Genomic DNA, 11,610 nt, shown 5'->3' on the forward strand with positions numbered 1-11,610 from the left:
CAGGCATTCTTTGTACCCAGAAGTAGATGTTACAGGAAATTTTCTGCATTTTTATTGCATGTGGTTCTTAGGAAAGGGCATATCATGCAATTTACCTACTAAACACAATGCTATCTATTCCTGCTGGGGCCATCCAAGCATGGGGGCGCATGTTTATAATATTCATGGAATGAAACCTAGGTCTGGTCTGTTTAAAAAGCAATGCAAACCATTGCCTTTCCAATGTGCGTAGGTATTTTTAATGTTTCTCATTGGAGAGTGATTGCAACACTAAACAATGTTTCTGTTTATTTTTTGTTCCAGGCTAAATATTCACAGTGTGAATTGAAATCTTTGCATGTAGGCAATGCATTCATGTACCATACAGTGCCCTCTCACCCATAAAAAATAGGGCTCCCCTAAATGTCATGGTGCAAACATGTCATGATTGGGCCTTGCCACCTCCTCTGTCCCCTTGTTTCCTATTTTACCACTCCCAGTCTCTGTCAGATTTTGTGTGTCATGTCCTGTCTGTGTGTGTGGTTGTGGGCGTCTGGCTCTCTCTCCCCTGGCTGTTCACCACCTGCGGCTCATCCTGCAATCAACCTCCTCAGTGAAATACACCGGCTCTTCACCCACTCCTCGCCAGTTCGTCAGTAAACCTTCAGTGGTAACTATGTTGTGGCTGATTTTGTATTCTGATCCCAGAGAATAGAGTTTTGTCATTTGAACACCCTTTTTGCCTGTGAGTAACCATTGTGTGTCTCTACCTGCCAGAGTTCTTTTCCTGAAGAAGCTGCCTGCCTGCCTGAAATTGTTTGCTGGAGGACGCAGCCCACCAAGCCAGAGCTTGTCTCGGAGCCCTCTCACCTGTCTGCCCGCTTGCCACACCTCGGGTTCACCTTTTGTTTACACTGTAAATAACTCTGCCTCAGTTAAGAGTCCTCTGCTTTGAGTCCTTTCAGCCACGCCTAACAAAATACTTCATGACAACTAAATCAAGTTAGTGTATGGACAACAACATGAAGCTGACAGTAAATAGCAATTAGTTTCTTTAAAAAAACTGACAAAATAAAAATCTAGGTTCCATCTCACACAGGAGGAGCCCTCTACTGGACTCTATGGGTGCTACCTCCTCCTATCACACGCATGTACTCACACACTGAAAATTTGCATACTGTAACTAGCCTACCAATTGAATGTGAACTTGTGTGTACTCTATAAATAGTCGTGTCCTCACTGCTCAGCATCCTTTTTCCTTCAGACGGACAGTGAGCCGCCCACTTACCTTTCACTTCCATGGATGGAGTCCCCGCTCCTTGAAACCCGCCATCGGCCAGATTAATAACCTGGTCCAGGATGTGGCCACCACTGCTGGGCATGTGATGTATCTGGCCACAGTAGGTTTGCCACGTTGGGGGTGGCCCCCGCCAGCCCACCTGTGGCTGGGGAAAGAAGCTGCCGCTGAAATGGCCCCTCCCCTCCAACTCATGTCCAAGCCACTGTGTTCATAACATGTTGTGTGCTGCTTGTGACACATACCAGGTACTGGTGAGGTTTATTGGAGCACAGTGAAATTTACAGGAGATGTGAGCAGTCCAAAAACACAATGGTTGAATAATCCAAGGTGTCCAACAGAAACTAAATCCACAAAGGCATGAGAAAAGCTGAAGTACATAGGTATGGAGAACACTAGGCATGAACACGTGAAAACCACAATGAATTGGCACAGAATGAAGGGCAAAACCTACCAAAGCAAGAACATGTACACTTAAACGAATGAACAAAAGAATAAACTAGACTACAAAACCCCACACATGAAAGACTAAACATAGGGAAAAACAGGAACACAAAACCAGAACACAACCTCCCCACCAACCCCTTCCCAGTAGTGTTGAGATGACCGACAACACTCTGGTCATGACATCAACAGGGTGATCGGCCGTGGTGTGTTCAGGAGACCATGGTCTGCTTGGATTTTTCAAGACTTAGGCTGTGGTGCGTTCAGAGTCACCACGGCTCGATTACCCCCTTGGGTCAAACTTCCATTTATGGAAGACTTGACGGCGGTGAGGGCCAAGCTTTTCAGCATTTCATCCACAGAACTCCTAAGCTGACAGCATGTACCCTGACTCATTTCCACATGGAATGGAGTCAATGGAGTGTATTGCAACAATTTTGCTGTATCCCACCATTTTTCCAGGGCATCAAGGAAGCCAACCTGTCCTCTCAGGAGTGGGTGGACTTCCTGGCCACCAAGATTCAGGAGTTGTTCTGATGCATGACATGCAAAAGGGTCTTTACTCCACGTACTTCATGGTCCCCAAGAAAACTGGGGGCTTCAGACCCATCCTGGATCTCCACTACCTGAACCAGCATATGAGAGGTGAGGACAGTCCAGGCGTTAGGATCTGGCTGAATCAGATCCCTCTTGGTCATGACAAACCTCTAGTGACCTGAGAGGGGGGCCTTCCTGCTTTCTTACAGTGCAGACGCTTTGCTGCTTGCTCTTGCCTCTGCTTGCATTTTTTTGCTGAAATTTTTTTTTTCCTGCTAGAAATTATGAGCAGTGGCTCTTGGATACTTTTAAATCACTGGGACTGTCATTTATTCAGATAAAGTAGGCAATTGCCATACTTTAAAGACTTTAATGATCTAAGGACTACACGAGTGTGGCCTATCAATAGCACTAGCCTGTACTGCAGTGACTGGAGTTATAGCTAATGCTAATAAGCAACGAGATGCCACCCTTCTCCTCCACGGACGAGTGCGGGGTTTTGTTCCTTGGCTGGGTTTCCCTCAATAATAGACCAGAGACACAGAAATCATTAAGTCTGTATCTTTAGATTTTTCAATAATTTATTTACATAAGGAAAAAGGTACAAAATATGACAACGATAGTTAATATAGATTACATAAAGTTATAATTAAGGAAAATAATAAATAGAATAGAATAGAAAATGAATTGCACTTGAGATCACTTTAGCCTCCTCAAAGGAATCTCCTACCAATATCCTAAAGATTACTCAAAACCCTCAAATTCACTCAGATTATCGTTCTAGAAATCATTTAACATTAACATTCTATTAATATTTAGTTATTCAATGATTTAATTCCTAATTTTAGAGAGATTATTGACCCAATTTTGCCCGGAGACTCATCCTTCCCCCTCTCTGGAATCAAGTCTACCAGCCACTCCTTGTTAACTCAAATATAAACCCCCCAAAATTACAGCCACGTACGCAATATGGCGGATTTCTAACTGCGTAATTTCTCCTAGTATCCTAGGTTCCTGTGTTATTAACGTTCAAAAAATAAGTCATTAATGTGGGAATGACACTACTTTCCATGGACACAAAACAGTGGACAAGAGCGTGCTAACACACCTAATTAGCACCAACAAGACTACCAAGAAGCAGGAGGCCTGTGTACTGGGTAATAAATCTACAAGTGGTAGTCCTCCCTGGAACTCTCTTGGGAAATGGGAGGACGAGTAACAGGCAGAACCCAGCACCCTGAGATTTGTGATGCGACTGGCTGGCCTGCATTATCATCCAGGCAGAGCGCCTCCTCAACCCCTGTTCTTAGTAGGACACAGCCGTGGACAGCTGCGAAAGGGAGGGTTAGCAACAAACCTCCCCAACAACTGCGTGTGCAACAGCAGAACAGATTTTTATCACTATTGCAGGACCCTGGATCTCCATCTGATGACCTGGATAACCTCCCATCCTCACACAGAAGGGTAAGGACAGAGAGTAAATCAGAAAGTAAAAGGCTGCAGCCTCAAACTCTGTTTGTGGGTGACTCTGCTGTAAATGACGCATGTGCAGTAAAAACACCAAAATACTCTGCTTTCCGAAGGATACGGTGTCTGACTTGGCCGAAAGAATCTTGCATATCATGGCTGAACGAACATCCATCCATCGTCAACTGCTTATCCTGCGTACACGGTCGAGCCAATCCCAGCTTACAATGGGCGAAAGGCAGGGGACACCCTGGACAGGTTGCCAGTTCATCACAGGACCACACATAGACAAACAACCACTCACACCTAGTCTTTGGAGCACCCGGAGAGACACAGGGAGAACATGCAAACTCCACGCAGAAAGGCCGGGGCAACCGGAGATTGAACCCACGATCTTCTTGCTGTGAGGCGACAGTGCTAACCACTGCACTTCACCCTCTGGCTGAACACCCTACTGTGAAAAACATCATACTGCACATCGGGACCAATGATGTTGAGAAACAACAGTCTGAAGTCTTGAAAGAGGACTTTAATAATCTGTTGAACACAGTCAGTTTCTGAATGCTGAGGTGTTTATCTATGGCCCTCTACCACCAATCTGAAGAGTAGCTGAGAGATTCAGCAGATTGTTGGCATTGAAAACGTGTCTCTCAACGGCATGTACTGTACTATCCATTCAGTGTTTATTTAACTGAAACTCCCCGAACCTTCCCTCGCTCTACTTCCATTTTCTCTACCCTAAACCCCCCTCACCGTCCACCTCCACCACTGGCTCTTAGTCCTCAGCCAGGTTTGACACGTGTCACAAATACGGGGCCCAACCTGTTCTCCCATTCTGCAATGGCAAAAAAGCCCAGCAAGCTCTGATTAATATGCAGCCTTCTCAATTCCTGTCTAGATAGATAACAGAAAAAGCATGGTGAATGTTTTAAGAAACAGGAAGCACTCAACATGTCCTGCAAATTTAGTATTAATTCCTCGTCAGCCACAGCCTGTCAAAAAAGTGGGCCAGATAATGTTTTTAACACACTAAATATAGCTTTGTTAGACGTTAGGACTTCTCTGACATCATCACCAAAAACGCTAATAATGCACGTGCCCTGTTTGCTACTGTCGACGGGCTAACCAACCCTCCTGTGTCTGTAGCCTCTGAACTTCTATCCACCAGGGCCTGCAATGAATTTGCCTCCTAGACAAAATTCAAACAATTAGACAAGCAATCACTGCCTCCATGTCAGTAACAGGATATGTCTTGTCCCTGTGTCCACTTAAAAACAATTCATATAGCGTGAGACAATTTGATTCTATTAACCATAAAAACCTGGAGGACATAATACAACATCTGAAATCCTCCTCATGCTGCCTTGATATTCTGCCAACAGTCTGCCAACAAGTTTCTAAATGCATGGCCTCAGATCTACTACAAATTGTCTACTTTTCTTTCCTCTCAGGTTTTTCCCACAGACCCTGAAATCTGCAGTCATTAAGCCACTCTTAAAAAAGAGCAATCTAGACAGGTCACTACAGTTAGAGGCCCATATCAAATCTCCCTTTTTTAAGTAAGTCATTGAAAAAGTTTTTTTTCAACAGCTTAGTGCTTTCTTGGCACTAAATAACTGTTTGGATGTCATCCAGTGGCGTTTTCAACCACACCACAGCACTGAGACGGCTCCTGTTAAGGTCTTTAATGACATCCATTTAAACACTGACAGTGGCAGAATTTCAGTCTTAGTATTATTGGATCTCGGTGCTGCATTCAGCACAGTTGACCATATTACTAGACAGACTTGAAAACTGGGTTGGACTTTCTTGCACAGTACTAAACTGGTTTGAATCCTACTTAAAGGACAGGGACTACTTTGTGTCTATAGGTAATCACACATCTGAGCTGACAAAATTGACCTGTGGCGTTCCCAAAGGCTCGATTCTGAGGCCTCATCTGTTTAACATCTACATGCTTCTACTGGCTCAGATTATGTTATTGTGTTTGGAGCCAAGGAAGAACAATTGAAAGACTTCGCATTAAATCCTTTTTGACCATTAAGAACAAAAATCTCTCTTCTGCATAAATATGTACACCATAATAGCCCTCTATGCTAACAGGGTTACATAAAACACTTTGAATTGCCTTGTTGTCGAAATGTGCTATACAAATAAACTTGCCTTGCCTTGTCCACGGCTCTGTCGCTTAGGATGGAGGCGGTTTAGGGCATGTCGGTGAGGTGAGTGGCTGGACAGTCATCGGGCTCCCTCAACTGTACCCATAGAGTTCTGTAGACGGAGCCTTTGTAAGATAGAACGAAGGTTACAACATTGTAACCTTAGTTCTTTTAGCCCTCTACGATTGAGCCCTGCCGCTGAGTGAGGATATTTCCATTGGCTAATTATTGGATGTAATTACAATAATGTTTTGTACAAATATTTATGACCGACAGTAAATTAAGTCCATTGATCAAAATGGTCACTTTTCCAGTGAAATATTTCAATATCTACAGGATTGATTGGCACAAAATTCTGTATAGAAGTTCATGGTTCCCAGATGACTTTGCATAATGTTTTCCTGACTTTTCCTCTAGTGCCACAATGAGGTTCATTTGAAGTTCAGAGTGAAATGTCTCCTATCAACTATTTGTTGGACTTCCCTGAAATGTTGTTTGGACCTTTATGTACAGCTTGGGATGAATTACTATAATGGGGCAGTTGTGGCTCAAAGTGTAGAGGGTCATCCACTTATCGGAAGGTCCATAGTTTGGTCCCCGGCTCCCACAGTCATCATGTTGAAGTGTCCTTGGGCAACAAGTTAGTGGGGAAAAATTGGCACCTTTTGTGTGAATGTGATGTTAAGTGCTTCGAGTGGTTAAAAACACTAGAAAGGCGCTATACAAACACGGACCATTTACGATAACTTTTGCAACCCTTTAACATTTCATCTTGCGCCATTATCAGGTCAGAATCTTTACATTTGTGAAATACTTCTAATGTTTTATACAAATCCCCATCACCCTCAGCTATACTTCGTGTTTAGTGCTAATTAGCAACTGCTAAGATTCCAAACCAATGTGGTGAACATTCTAAACCTTATACATGCTTAATAGTCAGTACAGTTTTGTATTCATTCTCGTTATTCTTGACATCTGTATAGCATTACCAGTTGTATCTGTTTCTCACACGGTAATGTTCTTGCATCAAATTTTTATAATGACTAAGTAAGACCTGATCAATGGTTAGGCCATAATTTTTGGGCATGGATGTTAAAGGGATGGTACACGGATATAAAGGGTAATAAAAAATGTGTCATGTTGAGAAAATGCACAAGCAGTATAATTTAAATTTAATAATGTTTCTTTTTACTTTGTCACATTTTGTTCATTATTTGCATACATACAGTCATAGGTGTTGTCACAGTGAAAATCTGTGTTGACATATAATTGTTGTACATAATTAATGTATGTAACACATTCCAAAGTTACACAGTTAACCTTAAATAAACACAAAAATATGTGACATAAATAAGTTAAAATCGAGTTAAATTAACTTAAAATAACCATGGCTGAGTTCACAAAAATAACAAAAAAACATTAGAGCTGTTCTCAGAATGACCTATATCCAACCTGTGAGTGTGAAAATATATAAATATTAGGGCTGTCAAACAATTAATCGCTGAATTTCAATAGTTAATCGCGATTATTCGCATTTTTATCACATGATTAAAATTCTATCATTCTATTATTATTATTATTATTATTATTATATCTCAACTATTAAGTCTGTATTAACAATGATAACAATTCTTAACAGTGTATCTTGATTGGAAATCCAATTAATGCAAATGAAGTTATTTTCTGAATTTGACTTTTAGATTTATTTGATTATTTCAAATCAAAAGATGTGCAACAAGACTGCAGTAAAACAATCAATTTCTTCAGAAATGTAGTCGTCCTTAAGCTTGCTTTCAAAAATTCTACAGCAAAAGTGCATGTACAAAATGTACATACATTAATATAAAGTGCATAACAAACAAAATACTCAAAAGCTACATTATTTCAGTTGAAGCAGGAGTTGGGAAGTGCCTGTGGCAGCATGACAACAAGTAAGGGTGCATTGAAGGGTCAAAACAGTAGCAGCCAAAGATCTTTTTAGCAAAGATTCTTTGGTAACAGCACCAGTGACAGTGTAAAATAAGAATATCTGACACATGCGTTTAACCCGAATAACACAATTAAAACGTCCTTAATCTCATCGTGATTAATGCGTTAATGCTGACAGCCCTAATAATTATATGTTATAAAATATATTATTATGTATCATGGACACTGTTTAACTTTGGTGCCTTCATAGTCATTCAGATTGCCTACATAAAATGACCTAGGTATTAAACTCTTCTAGAAGTGCATCTCAAGAAGTAGTTGTTCCCCAGCACACGGTACAATGTGCCGCTGCTCAGGCTGTACTCAAACATGTTGGTTCCACTGTAGATGTACGTGAAACCTGGAGAACAGAAGCTCACTGTTAGTTTCTGTGCAAACTTTTTCTCATGTCAGTAGTCTTGACTTGGAAAACTCCGATAAGCTTTGAATGCTACTCACCTCTGTACTGAAAAGCTGCAGTCACCTTGCCGGTCAGGCCGGAGAAGGCCTGATCCAAACTCCTGGGGAATCCCGGGTCCATAGCCTTTTTGGCCTCATCATAACTGAAGAAACACAGACAGTAATTAGACTGATTCACCATTTTTAAACCACCTAAGAAACCATCAACATACCTAAATCAGTCACCTGAATTAATTTCACGTCACAGTATTTGAACACACCTGTAGTAATTTCTGTCTACAAGGAACAGAGTCTTGGCAGATTCCACATCATAAAGGGCTGCATCAATTTTCTTCACAGTTGTGGGCAAACCAAAACTGGAAATTGACTTAGGATAGCCAGGTACAAGATTGTAGCCACTGAAAGCCCACACTTTCTGATCTATATACAGATTAAAAGAAAACATTTTAGCATCAGCATGTAAAGAGAAATAATGCAGTCTTAAATATAGTGTCAGGTTAGGAGCATTAGGCAGGAACAGAGAACAAGTACCTTTAAATAAAAAGAGTCGGTCTGACTGTTCATAAGCGGCATCAATGCTGATGGGGGCATTGGGCCAGACGTTTTTGATGAGACTTTGCTGTGGTGTCGCACTCTGGGGGTATCTACGCCAAAAGAAACTGAGAACACACAACAACAGACGTTAGTTCATAAATCAGCTCTTGTGTGAAGAGACAACACTCTCAACAGACTTTCAGATAAGTGAGTGTTCTACTGTATGTCTACAATACCTGCCCTTGAAGAAGAGCATTTCTCCTCGCAGGGTGGTGACAGCGTCCAAGACCATGGTTGAATCACAGGCATCAGAGGTGGTGGGGGGCTTAGGTCCAGGCTTAACAGGATCCTTCTCTGGGTTTGGACCTGGAGGTTAAATCAATTCAGCATCTCAATCTTTGATAATGTCACACAAAGTTGTGTGACATTATCAAAGATTGTACAGGAGCTTATTCAGAGATGTTTGTGCAAATAGGCATGGATGATCCAAATAGTACTGACCATAGAGAGACTGAATGCCGTTGACATCATCCCGGGGAAGAACAAAAGTGTCGGGGTTTGCGTATGAATACGTTGGGTACATGAGAGCACTACGATCATTAGAGTGAGACAAGCCCAGGGAGTGGCCAAACTCATGGGCAGCCACCATGAAGAGGACGTAGCCTACAGCAGAAAGCACGCAATTACAGTTCCAGCTCCTCTTGATGATGAGCATATACAGTATATCACATAAATACACACACTGAAAGAGTAGTTAGTAAGTAAAAGAGACACAACAGAGAGCATAAATTACAAACTCACCTTTGTTTGAGCGGAAAGTGAACGTCTCATCTTCATCAAAATGAGCATCTCCTCCAATTCCAGGCCCTGGGGAGAAGGCATGGGCAAGAGTGCTTCCAGGGCCATCAAAAGGGTAATAATCACCATGCTCTGTTAGCAAGAACATATTCACGTCAAGCTTTGCAAACCAAATACACTACAGATACAAGCTATTAACCAAACTCATGTGTTAAACAGCACATCCGAACTGGGTTTTCAGATAACTTCTTGCTATGATTAATTAGCTTTCTAATGAGATTTAAGACACAGGAAAAGTTATTTTGTACTCACCTTGGCGGCCAAAGGAGATCATGATGTCAGCGGTGCCACTGTTGATTCTTGTGAATCTCAGAGGAGTGACTTTGGCCCAAACCTGCAGTGCCTTCTCTATGGAGTCATCGACCTCTGACACTGGCATGTCAGGTGTGTAGTTCTCTATCCTGTAGGACAGAAAAATAGTCAAGAACATTATTTGATAGACTTCCTACAATTACTGTTTCACACACTTTCTCTCTTCAGATCATTCACCTGTAGGTGAGGCTGTTCTTAGTCCACTTGAGGTTATTTTCAAACGTGGAGAACCTGGCAATATGGACATCTGGAACACCACAGCGGGGCTTCTTCATCATCTCTAAGGTTTTATTATCCAGCGTCCCGGTGACCTGGAGACCAAAGAATCGTTGCATCTCACTCAGCTTCCTGCTCACCGGGCTGATCCCCCGTCTGCTAGATGGACCTGTCTCCTCTGTTAGGTTGAAGAATTTCTTCAGGTAGCTCTGCAAAAGAGAACAAGAGTTGGAGACTTGAATATGCATCAACAGCAACAACAACAATTTATTATATTTAGCTATTTAGATTAAGTGGTTTCCTTTGTCTATAACAGCGTAACATTCAGGATTCGTAGAACAAGTTTCCACATGCACCGAAATTCAAAATAGTCTGAATAAATGCATCAAAAGGCAAAGCAAACATACATACCTCTGCAAAATTCTCATCTTGCACAGTAACCTGCGGTACTGGCACGCAGTAAACTGCGACTGCCAGGCTTAGTACAATGCAGAGTTTGAAAGTCTTCATGGTTTGTTGAATTCAACTGGTGTTTCTGTGCTGGAGGCAGCGGTTATAAAGGCTGAGGACAGGGCATGTTGAGCAATGTGACCACCTTGAGTCAGTGACTCAATATTCCTTTTATGGATAAGAAAGGAAGTCTGGCTTTGATTGCTCATACAACAAAAAGGTTTCCCCAAACAAGACACTGTAATTATGATGATATGACACGTGTAGGATTGTTACATGTAACAGACAATGCTTACGACAATTTTTTTATGAAATAAAGAAAAATATCATGAATCAACCATTAAAAACCATTGTTAGAATTTTTTTTCAGATTCACTTGGAAGCGTAGTATTGTGTTGCATGTCTACATTGATGTAATAAATTTATGAGAATTAATACCAAATTGCCTGCGGTGTGGGCCCAGGGACTACCATGTGAACTGCTGACATGAGGCCCTCCCCATTCTCCGTTAGACCACACAACGGAGCAGCTCCGTCAAAGAGTCCCCCCTCTCCTGAGAGAGCCGTGCTCTCCAGAAAAAGGAATCCAGCACCACACCCAGGTAGGTCAGCGTCTGGGAGGGGAGAGGAGCGCTCTTTTTCCAGTTCACCGTGAAACCCAGGTGAGGCAGGTGTGCAGCGAGCTTGGGTCTGTACCACAGCCTTGTCCCTGACACCCGCCCGCCACAGCGGCTCGAAAGGCGTCTCAACGCACTTGGAGAAAGTGTGCGGGTCCAGAGAGTAACCAAACAGCAGGCGGTTGTACTGATACTGGGTGCCCCAGAAAGAGAAAAGCAGAACCTTCCTGTGTACTGGGATGACGGAAACATGAATGTACATGTCCTTCAGGTCGATGGAGGTGAGCCACTCTCCTTGACACACACACACTCTAGCACCTGTTTCACTGTCAATGTGCAAAAAGGCCTGTCCA

The 11,610-nt window shown here is 42.3% G+C and overlaps 1 protein-coding gene across 1 annotated transcript; it reads right to left on the reverse strand.

Annotated features, from left to right (window-relative positions):
• Nucleotides 1-7,023: 7,023 nt before the first annotated feature.
• LOC119895698 (collagenase 3-like) lies at nt 7,024-10,767 on the reverse strand. Its single transcript, XM_038708972.1, has 10 exons — nt 10,603-10,767; nt 10,153-10,400; nt 9,916-10,064; nt 9,607-9,735; nt 9,307-9,468; nt 9,042-9,171; nt 8,803-8,930; nt 8,532-8,691; nt 8,311-8,414; nt 7,024-8,212 (listed from the first exon to the last, which is right to left on the reverse strand). The coding sequence occupies exons 1-10, from the start codon at nt 10,699-10,701 to the stop codon at nt 8,097-8,099; spliced, it is 1,425 nt and encodes a 474-aa protein (XP_038564900.1). The 5' UTR covers nt 10,702-10,767; the 3' UTR covers nt 7,024-8,096.
• Between the last annotated feature and the right edge of the window lie 843 nt (nt 10,768-11,610).

Source organism: Micropterus salmoides, unplaced genomic scaffold (genome assembly GCF_014851395.1).
Source record: "Micropterus salmoides isolate LMB-PRFRI ecotype aquatic unplaced genomic scaffold, ASM1485139v1 Ms_hic_scaffold_9, whole genome shotgun sequence".
Classification (NCBI taxonomy): domain Eukaryota; kingdom Metazoa; phylum Chordata; class Actinopteri; order Centrarchiformes; family Centrarchidae; genus Micropterus; species Micropterus salmoides.

Bases quoted from the DNA above. Each gene is read 5' to 3' on its own strand.
- LOC119895698 (XM_038708972.1), bottom strand. From the start codon at position 10,701: ATGAAGACTTTCAAACTCTGCATTGTACTAAGCCTGGCAGTCGCAGTT. The intron at 10,065-10,152 runs GTGAATGATCTG...TCTGTCCTACAG, and splicing joins AAGAACAGCCTCACCTACAG to GATAGAGAACTACACACCTG. The intron at 8,692-8,802 runs GTACTTGTTCTC...ATCTGTATATAG, and splicing joins CCGACTCTTTTTATTTAAAG to ATCAGAAAGTGTGGGCTTTC.